General features: G+C 43.8%; 1 protein-coding gene across 1 annotated transcript in view; it reads left to right on the top strand.

Moving 5' to 3' along the window:
- Abcc12 (ATP binding cassette subfamily C member 12) overlaps positions 1 to 12,836 on the top strand; it is a 77,649-nt gene that overhangs the window by 11,044 nt on the left and 53,769 nt on the right. Inside the window, exons 2-5 of the mRNA XM_021720728.3 lie at positions 6,442 to 6,610; positions 8,627 to 8,782; positions 11,002 to 11,149; positions 11,436 to 11,669. Of these exons, the coding sequence (XP_021576403.3) occupies positions 6,489 to 6,610; positions 8,627 to 8,782; positions 11,002 to 11,149; positions 11,436 to 11,669 (660 nt within the window). The 5' untranslated portion in view covers positions 6,442 to 6,488. The remainder of the gene's footprint in view (positions 1 to 6,441; positions 6,611 to 8,626; positions 8,783 to 11,001; positions 11,150 to 11,435; positions 11,670 to 12,836) is intronic.

Raw genomic sequence — 12,836 nt, 5'->3', positions numbered from 1 at the left:
TCTTTCGGCATGCTAATGCTTCTGAATCACCCAGGCCAGTTATTTTGTAGAATGTGTCTTTGAGCTTGTCAGACATCTCCTCTGGATTCAGTTTATGCATTTCCTGCATGTGTGCTACATGAGGGCTATCTTAAGAAGATTCAGAGATCTGTTGCCAAAGCTTGTTGAAGCAGGATCATGTTGGCCAGAAGGAAATCCTCTTACGGGTGGCTGAGTTTGCCATATCTGAGATCTTCCTGAGTTCTTGAAATTCTTGGATTCTGTGATTCTTTCACTCCCAAATAATTTCAGTTGGATTTCAGAACTTGCAGTGAATTCTTTCTTCTGCACCAGCTAATTCGTTCTGCTTTGCTCAGGTCATGGTGAGCAGGAGAGTGGTCCAGAAACTAGTAGGAGGTCACGAGCAACTGTCAGGGACCACAGCTTGATCACTCACCTGTGGTGCAGTGGTATTAAGGATCAGAATATGGTTTCAAGACTGCACACAAAAGCTATGTCCATGTCCTGGTCTCTTCTTGCCTTTATAGTCAGAACTGGATTGCATTTACTCAGGGACCAATGACCATTCTAAGGATGAGAAACCAATTTCTTTTCTGTTCTCAGACTGAGCATCCTTTAGAGTGACTAGCAGCTCTCCATTGTCTTCCTGCAACAAATTCAGAAAGGCCAGGGGCATGGTGCTTTGGTAGAGAAAACTTTGAAGAGCTTTGTGATACACATAGATATTGCCATGGTTTAGATTATGGGATGCATGCCCCCCCCCAAAAAAGCTCATGTATTAATGCAGGAGGTAAATGATTAGATTATGAGAGCTGTAGTGGATTAATCCAGTTTATGTGTTAATGATTTGAATGGATTACTGGTTAGTAGCTGTAGGCAGATGGCTGGAGGAAGTGGGTCACTGGGGTTATGCCTGGAGATTATATATTTTGTCCCTAGCTTCTCCCTCCCTCTCTCTGTTTCTTGGCTGTGATAAGCTGAGCAGCTTTTCTCCACCTTGCCTGTCCACCATGATGTTCTGCCTCTCCATGGGCTCAGAGCAGTGGAGTTGGCTACCCATTGGCTGAATCTCTGAAAGTATGAGCCCAAATAAACTTCTCCTCCCCTAAGTTGTTCTTGTCAGGTATTTTGGTCACAGTGATAGAAAATTAACTAACAGAATTTTTTTGGAAAAAGTTCTACAGGAACATTTTAGCCTCGATCTAATCCTATGTAGGAACCAACTGATCAGACTGCTGTCTACATAAATGGGCAAATCTGAAGCCCTTTATTCCCAGCCTTGTTTTTTTTTTATTTGTTCTTTTGAGATATACATGACAGTACAGTGTACTTTGACAATTATACATACATGGAATATAAATGCCCCTTCTTGTGGTTGTACATGACGTGGAGTTACACTGGTCATGTATTCATATGTGAACATAGGAGAGTTATGTCCCATTTATTCTACTGTCTTTCCTATTTCCCTCGCCCCTCCCTTCCCTTCATTCCCCTTTGTTTAATCCCATGAATTTCTATTCTTCCCTCTCCACACCCCTTATTATGTGTCAGTATCCACATATCAGAGAGAATATTCGGCTTTTTGTTTTCTGGGATTGGCTTATTTCACTTAGCACGATATTCTCCAGTTTCATCTACTTGCCAGCAAATGCCATAATTTCATTCTTCTTTATGCCAGCCTTGTTTCTTGACTCTCTTACCAAAGCTTGCTGCACATGGTAAGGTCCCCTTAGGAACCTCGCTCTGCAGCTCCACAAACACACTCAGTCTTGGCCAGAAGCCTTGGTCTGGGCTTTCTCTCAAACTCTTCTTTCCTTTCCTTTCTTCTGCAATAACCCAGACGCAGTCTCACCTCCGCCAGGACATTCTTTCTAACCCCATCCTCCTTCCAGATCATGCTGACCTCTCTGTCCTCGGATCTTCTCTAGCACAGGTGTTCTGCATGACCAGTGACACTGAACACATGCAGCCTGGTTGCAGGGCTTATGATTAAATATTACGACCTGGGAGCATCCCTGTGTAACTTCCAGGCCTCGTTCCCTACACCCAGAGGTAGCCATCATGTTGAATTTCTTAAAAATGAACTTTATTTTATTTTAAAAAATATTTTATTAGTTGTTGATGGGCCTTTATTTATTTATATGTGGTGCTGAGAATCAAACCCAGTGCCTCCCACATGCTAGGCAAGCGCTCTACCATGGAGCCACAACTCCAGCCCCTGAACTTTATTTTTTAAGAAAGTTTTAAATGTATAGAAAAACTGTAAAAATAGTACAGAAAGTTCCCACATACCCCACATCCAGTTTTCCCTACATATAATATCCTGTCTTATCACAGTATGTGTATTCTAGTTCACAAACAAATATTGCTACATTTGCTTTTCTTAGTTTTTATCTATTGTCTTTTTTCTGTTCCAAGATCTCATCCAAGATACCACTTTAGTTGTTTCATTTCCTTTAAGTTCCTCCTGGCTGTGTCATTTCCTTATTTTTGATGGCCTTGATAGTTTTGCTTTGGTTCTGGGGATTAAACCCAGGGCCTCATGAACGGGAAGGACGTACTCTACCACTGAGCTACATCCCAGCCCCGACCTTGATAATTGTAAGGAGCACTGGTCAGGAATGTCCCTCAACCGGTATTTGTCTCCTGTGTTTCTCAAGATTAGGCTGGGGTTATAGGTTTGGGGGAGGAAGATTGTTCTCATCACATCATTTCAAGGGCACATATTATCCACATGACTTACCACTCTTGATACTGACCCCGATATCACCTGGCTGAGGTGGTGATTGTCAGGTTGTCTTCACTGTAAAGTTATTATTATTTTTTTCTATATTGCACTGAACTCTTGGAAGCATTGTATTCCAGTTAAGTTGTTTCTTGCAGGGTAATAGGTTGATAATTTCGATGCTGCTCTGCATGTATACTTAATTGGATAATTAAGTAAATGGATAGTGGATGGTGAGAACCAGGTTTTTCACTTTTAGATTTGGAGTTTGTAGATAAGCAAGGAGAGGATGCTAGAATTAGGACAATTATGGTAATGGCTAATCATTGGAGAATCAGTATGCTTATCTTAAAATAGATACAGATAGTTACATATAGAAATATTTATAGCTATGTGCATTTGCACTAGCCAATATACACACATATATTCCTTGTTTCATCATCTGAGAGGGCCCAGAAGCAAAAGTACTCCCATAACAAAGAAAAAATAACCTAGTGCCCAGATCTTGATTTCTAATATCATTCTCCAGGAAAAGGAGTCATGGGTACCTGGAGAAGTGGAATTGTATTGCAAATACAATTATTGGTAAAATATATATATATATTTATTGTTTTGAACTTTGTGTAGTTATTTCAGAGTGCAATTTTTTTGCAATTTATTTATTTTTCTGTTCTCAATTTATTGTGTGTGGCATTCACATAGGTTGATGTGTGGACCTAGCTCATTAATATTTAGCATTGAATAGTAATATACTCTGTTCATATTATACAATTTGTTCATCTATTTTTCTATTTGCAGATGTCTGAGATGCTGTAAACAGAGTTACTTCAAATATTCTTGTAGAGGGGCTATAAAGATATTTTTTGTATGAGATTAGAATCTCTGTGGATTGTTTCCTTGTGTTTTTTTTAGATTAACTTCCGTGTTGACCCCAGTAAGTATGAGAGAAGAGAGGCTAGAGAATTGTGAGGAAAATGAAAAAGATCTTGCAAAGTTTGTGGCCACTCTGTATATGACTGCTTGGACAGGCAGAATTTCCCCTGCCATGTCCATATCCAGGGAGGATAAGGTAGCTTTGTTAGTAAGACAATCTTTAACTTGACCAGGTAATGCCATATTGCTTTACAAATTAGTTGTTCAATTTATAGCCCCACCATCATGATTTAAGGGTTAGTATGTGAAATTTTTATGCTTTTTAATACTGCCTATTTGAAGAATGACACATGGTTATTACTGTAGTTTGGTTTTAATCCACAATTCCCTGGCACTTAGAAATTGAACACATTTTCTTGTGTTTATTTGACTCATCTATCAATTGCCTATTTCTATCTTTTTCTCACTTTTTTAATTGATTGTGTTTTTTTGCTATTAATGTATTGAAAATGCTTTGATTTCTGCATGTTAATTCTTTATAATTAAATGCATCACATTTATACCAGCAAATCTTTTAAACATTGTGCCTTCTGATGAACAGACATCTATAGTTTCAAACTTATGACTTACTTTTTGAATTTTCTTTAAGAAATCCTTCCTTATTTGAAGATCATAAATACATCTAATCACTTCTCACTGTTAGTATGGAATTTCTTTTTCTAGCCTTTTATTTTCAACCACTCATGTCTTTATATTTAAAATACACCTCTTGTAGGCAGCACATCATTGGATCTTGCTTTTCCACCTTGTCTGACAATCTTTGTTTTTTTAACTAAAATATTTAGTCCTTTAACATTTAACGCAATAATTATAATGTTGGGTTTAAATCTATTGGCTTGCTATTGGTTTTCTATGTATTCCTTCTGTTTTTCTTTCTCTGTTCTTACTTGCCTATCTTTTTTGGGGGGTGGGTTAATCTATTATTTACTATTCCATTCTATTAACTTAATTAAAACTTCTTTAACCCTCTTTTATGGTATTTTTTTCCCCTAGGGCTAATATAATACTGAGGTTCACATTATACTGTGTGATATTGTGTATTAATTTCTCCTTGTGGGGCGATTTGTCCTAGACTACTGTCTTACTCATCACTGGTGATCCATTTGACAAATATGTATTGAACATCTAGTACACGTGGGAACTGGGCCAGGTGAGAAATATAGCTGTGAAAGAGACTGACATGAAAGCTCATAGTCTGTTTGGGTAAATAGAAGAGTAAGTGGGGAAGTTTTCCCGGAAAAAGATGGGTCTGAAATGAGCCCTGATGGCTGAGCAGGAGTTGGTCCAGGGAAGGGAGGAATAGGAGATTGTTCCAATGGTGGCAGTGGGGAGTACAAAGACCCCAAGGAAGGAGGAGTTGGCACTTCGTTTGGGGAGTGTTGAGACTCTCAGCTGGGCTGGTGCTCAGGGTTAGTTGGTGTAAACCGAGGGTGGAGTACAGAGTAGGGTACACGCAAGCAGTAGTGAGTTTGATTGGTAACTTTGACTTTTCCGATTGAATCGGGAATCTAGAAGCTGGGTCTGTGGTATACAGGCAATGAGAATTCACTAACTGAATGACTGGAGAAATTCTGAGCAGATCTACTGCATGTGCCTCCTCTTCCAGCTGACTACAAGGCTTCAGTTTCCACTTTGGAGAATTTGTGTTTTTGTGATAAAGACATTTTGATTTTCAAAATATTTTTTAATAAAAAAAAAACCACCATCATATTTTCCCAGAGAAGTACCTCTTGTAATATAAGCAAGGGATTTCCCAAGGTTATTGCAGAAAGTAGGGAGTCTCAGTTTCCCTTGTTTCTAGACTGCCCCAGATGAGATGGTGACATTCTTCTCCATATAACACTGGAGGACATCTTTCCTCTCTCTGGACCTCTGTTTCCTTTTCTGTAGAATAAGGACTTTGGAAAAGTTTGCATCCGAGGATACTCCCAGCTCTGCCATGCTGTTATGTTTAATACCTTGGTGGGAATTGGCATATTCCAACTTATGGAGAGAACTCATGGGGGTGTGACTCCTTTGTGTATATAATATTAAAGCTTCTGATTGCAAGTGACAGGAACCAACTTAACAGAGGTGAGGTTAAACAAAATAAAAGGAGAATTTATTTCTAGGATATGGGGAGAGGAATGTCATGGGATCCTAAAGCAAGAGTAGCTTTTAAGCTCCCAAGCAACTCAACATAGGAAAAGAAGCGATTGAAGTGCTTAGGAGATTAGAGAATGAGGTGTTTGGTTTGTGGACTGGACATATCACATTGAAAAGTGTCCTCTCCAACTGGGTTGTTTGATTCCATTGGGGGCAGGGGCCACAGAAATGGGGAAAATGTGGGTCTGCCCAGATGGGGCTGGTCCTGAGAGGTTGAAGTTCTCTTATCAGTAGGTATCCAGGTAAAGGGGATAATAAAGGGTGTGTGGGGTGTGAAAACTCTCACTTTGGATCATGCTAAGAGTGCAAACCCAGTTTCTTAGAAATTACTTTTTCCAGGCTGGGATTCAGCCTGGTTTCTACCAGAAAATTCACAGTAGGAGTTTTTTGGCTCCCACTCAACCCAACAGGGGAAAAGAAGAGGAGCAAAATGCTCTTACTAAGAAGGAGGTATCAGGATGGAGTTACGGGATGTGGTGAGGCTTTGGGTCCTATTCCTGCATAAATGTGGATGTTGAGTTGGTAAAACCAGGTCTGTGGGGTCAATGCAGGGGACCAGGTCTGGGTTGAGTAGAAGCTGTCTGACTATTCCAGACGTCTTCATTTCTCAGTGAGCCTTCCCCATCTTTCTGCCACAGAGTAAAAGTGTCCCTAGGCTTTTGGCCTAGGGGTCCAGAGAGCCCTCATGATGGTTGGGGAAGGACCCTATCTTATCTCTGATCTGGATCGGCGAGGCCAGCGGAGGTCCTTTTCAGAGAGATATGACCCCAGCCTGAAGACCATGATTCCGGTGCGTCCCTATGCAAGGTAAGTCCGGAGGAGGATTGAAGTGGAGTCAGGATAGGATCTTACCTAGGGACAGCTGTGAGCCCATGAGCAGAGTGGGCACTGCCCTCCTCCCCCAAAATGTGCTGCTCTGCATGTTTGTCCTTTGTTCATCCACCCATCTGCACATGTACCCTCTTCCTGATCACCCAATTCCTGTCTCCTCCTGTCCTTTGATGAAGGGGAATCAAGAGCAAACATTAAAAGAGAGCTTTTCATGTTCCAGGACCTGCACAAGTGCTTTGCAAACATCTCATTCACTCTTCATAACCACCCTGGAGGTACTGGTATTGTCTTTATCTGATAGGAGAGGAAATCGAGGCACAAGAAAGGTTAAATAACTTGCCTGGAGACAGCCTTTACTTTTTTAACAAACTTCCTCCAACACTTAGTGGCTTAAGACAATTGCCACGTATTTAGCTTATAATTTTATGGGTGGCCCATAAAGTAAAGCAACTTGGGCTGAGTTAGTTGGGGGTAGTTCATCTGGTCTTAGGCATCCCTTGCCCAGCAAGGTGACTGTGCTCCTGGGCTTGGCTGGCTGTTGGATAGGGGCAATGGGGCTAATTGGCCACTCCACCCTCCAAGAAGCAGGGATATAGATTTAGGGAGAGTGAGACAGGGAAGGAATAAAAGGCAACATGGAATGGGCCACTGGTGTAGGCGAGGGGGACTCGACTCCTGAGAAGGGTCCAAGCTCCTACCCAAAGGATGTGAGGTGGGAGCATTGACCCAAGGTCTAACACACTCTTAGTTCAGGTTTGACCCTGGGGGGAATGAACACCCTGCAATAATGGGCTGCACGCGGGTGCACCTGAGAAAGCTCTGAAATAATGGTGAGTAGACACAGTGTGCATTTGAGAGGGGACACTGCCAGCCTGAGCTTGCTTGGAACCCTCTTCACAATGTAGAGCTCGGGCATCTGGGATACAGCTAACATTCAGTAATTGGTGGCTAATGCTCTGTGTCTTTGACTTTTATTCTGCCTTACTCGGTTAATTCCTCAAGGGCAAAAACATTGGTTCTTCTTCTTCTTTCTTAGGCGCATTTCCTTTTTCCTTCTTTCCTGTCTTTTCTTCTTCCTCTTCCTTCTTTTCTTCTTCCCTTCCTCTTCCTTTTATCTCTTCATCTTCCTCCTCTTTCTCTTCAGTTTCCTCCTCTTCCTCCTGCTCCTCTCCATTTCTTCTTCCTGCCCTCTTTGCCTTCCCTGTCTCTCTCCTCTATCTGTTAGGTCATACTTAGGTAGCACTTTGTGTCGGTGCCCTCAGTCCTCATAATAAGCCCAGAGTTTCCCTTCAGCTCTTAGCTTCTTGGGACGCCTTGCCCTCTGTGGCATGCCCTGCTCTGGACTTTACCAGTCCCCTGGAAAGCAAAAGACGGGTGCTTGACCCCTCTGATGGTCAACTAATGGGTCTCTCATTTCCTCATTTGTCAAACGTGACAAGTGCCCTTCTTCCCATGAGATGATCGTGAGGCTCAAGCTTTGGCAAAATGAGTTCAACAACCATTTCACTGAAAAAAATAATCATTGGTTTATCACACTTATCAATTATTGTTATGTAAATTACTCTACCATGGTCAATTTTGATGCTATTGAATATGAAGTTGGGAAGAGATACCCGGTACCATCCCATCCCATGGTATTCCCAGTATAAAGATGATAAATAGATGCAAATAACTTCAAGAAAACAGATAATAGTAACATAATTAGGAAGTGATGAGATCTGAGTGTGGAGCCACCTTTGTCTTTTGGATAATTTATTTAAATTTATGTAACTTAATTTTGAATATTGGCTGCGTTTAGTAATTGACTTGCAAAATTCCTGAAAATTTAATAATGTCTCTCATGCGCTTGTATAAACTGGCCCCAGGGTTAATGAATGCAAGTCCCAGGTTCTAAGTGTGGCTGTGGTTATTATTGTGGTTACTAAGTCGAACCAGGAGGCCAGGACAATGACCCCAACACCCAGAAACACTGAGTATTGCATTTGTCTGTAGGTTGGCATCCAACCCGGTAGACGATGCAGGGCTGCTCTCCTTTGCCACATTCTCCTGGCTTACACCATTGATGGTTAGAGGGTACAGGCACACGCTGACTGTGGACACCCTGCCCCCGCTGTCACCATATGACTCATCTGACACCAACGCCAGAAGGTACCTGAATTTGCTTCCGTCACCTGGGGAGAGGTGCCCACCCTAGGAAGGGGTCTTGGGGTCCCCTCTGGGTGCCTCCATTTCCCCTGTATGGAATTGATGCACACAGCAGCTGGTGATCCTGCTCAGTGGCTGCTCTCTGAGACTTGGGCTGACTGCCTGCCCTTCTTGCCTCAGGGGAGGTGAGGGTTGGGCAGAGTTGGTTGGAGAGCTCCAGTCTGAGGCTCAGATCCTTCAGCTCCTTTGTAGAACAAAGGTGGTGGCTGGAAACTTGCTTTGCTGGATGTTAGTGGCCCTGCCAGGCTGCTGCATACAGCTCCTGGCATTGTGTTGTGTTTCATTTTAGAAACCATTATTGGACTTCTGTATCACAAAAGGCACCTAGGCTGAACCCAACGTGACCACCAGTATTTGACATATTGACTTGTAAAAATGGAATTGTCATTGGTCCAAGCTAATTCATATTCATTATAAAAATGTTAAAGCAACAAAATTTAAGCAGTGCCAAGTATCCCTAGCGTATTCTTGCTTCCCACCGCAGAGGTTAAACACTGTTAAAATGTTGATGTGGTCCTTTCCAGAATCTTCCTACTCTGATGAAACATGTCCTGTGCCATCATCCGCGACAGGGCAATGCCTCTTCTTTTTCCTCCCCACCCACAGGTTGTGCTTTTTACATTTAAGGAAAAAAGTGAAACATACTCTGTAGTTGTTCATCACTTTGCTCTTTTCAGTTGGAAATGCCCGAAGACTTGTGCACACAGAGACTCCACTTTTATTCTTTCCACCAGCTGCATTGAACACTATAGTTCTGATAACCAAGAATGTCTTCAACAAGGAAGAAGTTCTCTCAAAGGCCCCTGTGATTTTTATCTCCTGGAAGTCACCCTGTCTTTGGCCACATGGGGGTAAAGGGCAGGGCTTAGCTTGGGGTAAACACTCAAAGGGCTGGGCATGTTAGTTGCAGCCTTGCCATTGCTTCTAGAATGGTGCTTCTGCTCATCTCTGCCCTGAAGCCATCTCAGCTAGTGGTAATTTCTAGATAGAATCTACTGTCTGGAGAAAGTTGCCAGGCAGCACTGAGAGAAAAGGGCTGAACCGGTGTTTGTGGAGTACTGGATTTTCCTTCCAGCTCTCTGGCCTGACTCTCATTTTTCTTGTGCCCTTCCATCTACCCCACATCATCTTAGATCCTCTTCTCTGCTGTCTTCTGTTTCAAAAGCTTAGACACCAAGCACATTCGGGCTACTCAGTGATGTATCCATCTCTAGTCCTGGCCTCTCTTCCAGATTCTGAATCTGCACACCTAGCATGACACCAGACAGTGTCATTTGGGTGACTCACAAGCATCTACATCCAAATCTGAATTCTGTGTGTGTGTGTGCGCGCATGCTGGAGATTGAACCCAGGGCCTTGCACGTGCTAGGCAAGTGCTTAAAGCTGCATTAGTGATCTCATCCCAACCTGGCAACCTTCTCCTCTTCCTCTTTTCCCTGACTCCTTAAACTTCCTTCACACAGTTGGTCAATCCAAGAAACTGGGATCCATCCTTGGTTTCCCCTCTCCATTCCGCCCACCTCTAATTCATGGGTGAGACCTGCTGTCGCTCCCTTCCACCTTTCTTTGCACCCACTACTGAACTGTGCACCTCCCACCTGGATGCCCACAGTCTCCTACTGTGGGATCCTTACCTTTCCCTTGCTCCTCCAATAATCCATAGCTTTCACAGCAGCTGAGCGATCTTTTAGATAAGTGAAATGGTCCTGTTATAGTGGCTTAAAAACCTGGGATGGCTTCTCTTGCACTTGAGATTGGAATACAATCTAATCTCCTTGTGGAGGCTGTGAGGTCCCGGGAGATGTGGCCTAGCTGTGCCTCTCAGCCTCTTGATTCACATGCCACTCTCCTGTCACGCTGGTCTTCCAGATCTTTGAAGTGGACAGTCTTCTTTGCCCTGGAGAAGAGCTGGCCAGGAGGCAGTACAAACAAAGGGCAAGAGTGTGTCCAGGTGCCAGCTGTTCAGCCCTGTCTAGGCATTGCCCTCTGCCCCTCCTGTAGGCCACCTGCCCAGGCAAAGAAGAAGGTGAATCCATGCTGCTTGTCTGAAGGCAAAGCACTGCTCCCAAGAACCAGGGCTGTGTGGTACCCCCTGTCAGGGTGTGCCCACCAGAGCAGTTTTAGATGGCAATGCCAATCTCTTTTCTGTTCTTTCATCGCAGGTTTCGAATCCTTTGGGATAAAGAGGTAGAAAGGGTGGGTCCCGAGAAGGCCTCCCTGGGCCAAGTGGCCTGGAAGTTCCAGAGGACGCGTGTCTTGATGGACATCTTGGCCAACATCCTGTGCATCATCATGTCAGCCATTGGGCCGGTGAGTGGGGGCAACCCTTCTTCTGCCTTGTCTCCTAGGTCCCCAGCTGGGCAAAGCATGTCACTAGTTACTTTCTCTACGAACTGGTGGGTTTAGTACATTGTCATTATCTTTGTGCTCCTCGGGGGCGAATTTTCATAAAGTTAATCCTTGTCGAGCGCAGCAGCCACTGAAATTAATTAAAAAGTTTGCCTCATAAAGTCTGCTTGCTGACATTATCTGAGGCCTCGTATACCAACCTCCACCCCCAGTGGCCCTCTCCTCTCTCCACCGCGCTGTTTTACAGACGGTTCTCATTCACCAAATCCTCCAGCACACCGAGAGCTCCTCCGGGAAAGTCTGGGTTGGCATCAGCCTGTGCATGGCCCTTTTTGCCACCGAGGTGACCAAGGTCCTCTTTTGGGCCCTGGCCTGGGCCATAAATTACCGCACGGCGATCCGGTTGAAGGTGGCCCTCTCCACCCTGGTTTTCGAAAACCTGGTGTCCTTCAAGACATTGACACACTTCTCTGTTGGCGAGGTAAGCTTGTCCAGAAGGAGTCTACTTTTGGAAAATTCATTCTTGAGTTTTTAACATGTGTGAGAGGTCTGGACGGAGCACTAGCCTTTCTTTTGATCATCCGTGTCCTGTCCATCATATGTTGCATCTCAGAGGGGGTGGGGACTTAAGACATGGGAAAAGTTCAGAGAAAGGAGAATTGGGTGACTTCCTAATTATAGCTGGGACAGGCCTCAGGGGTGACTTCATTCTTATCCCTTTGGTTTTCAATGAAGAGCACAACCCTAGGTATTCAATAAAATTGATTGATGGGTGGATCCAATAATCCCAGTTGTGTAGCATTTGGGATGCCAAAGCCATAATGAAAACCATGCCTGTTGTACTTCAGAGCTGACATTTTCTTAAGCCCTTAATCCTCAGCAATAAAATCCTTGCCGCTGATCTCAAGAAAAATTCTCCTCATCAAGGGAACCCCAGGTGGTGTGAGTTAAGAGAAAGGGCTTGCTTGGCTCTTACAGTTGCTCTTTCCTGTGTGTTCAAAGAGTCCCACATCAATCATAATCAGATTCTGAAAGTAACAGAAACCCCCAAATCACAGTGGATTAACCAAGATGAATTTATTTCACCATTTAAAAGGAGTCTGCAAGAGGGCGATCCAGGGCTGGCAGGAGGATTTCAGGATCCTTCTCTTTTCTTGGTGGCTGTCTTAGCATGTAGTTCCCACCGTGGTGCAGGATAGACTCCAGAGATCCCAGCCATCCCAACCATGTTTCAGATAGTGGGTAGGAAGAAGGAGAGAAAAAGAAAAGGGGTGTGTCTTCCAAGTTGGGTTGGTTCCTCTTGAGAACCCATCCCAACATCCCAGGACACACTTTGACTGGTGTCTCACCATGCCCTTCCCAAGGTCACCCCTTCCACCAAGGAGGTTGGGAAATGTAGTCTTTTAGCTGGGCGCCATGCTGCCTGAACTCTGCTGCCTAAGAAGGGCAAACAGATACAGAGTAGGCAGCAAGCAGTCTCTCCAGCAGGCTCCTAGATGGTTCTATTACTCTTTTTTTTTTTTTTGGTGGTGGTGATGGGGTTACCCGGGATTGAACTGAGGGGCACTTGACCACTGAGCCACCTCCCCAGCCCTGTTTTGTATTTTATTTAGAGACAGGGTCTCACTGAGTTGCTTAGCGCCTCACC

This window comes from Ictidomys tridecemlineatus, chromosome 15 (genome assembly GCF_052094955.1).
Source record: "Ictidomys tridecemlineatus isolate mIctTri1 chromosome 15, mIctTri1.hap1, whole genome shotgun sequence".
Taxonomy (NCBI): domain Eukaryota; kingdom Metazoa; phylum Chordata; class Mammalia; order Rodentia; family Sciuridae; genus Ictidomys; species Ictidomys tridecemlineatus.
This window is presented reverse-complemented; position numbering and strand designations above follow the sequence as displayed.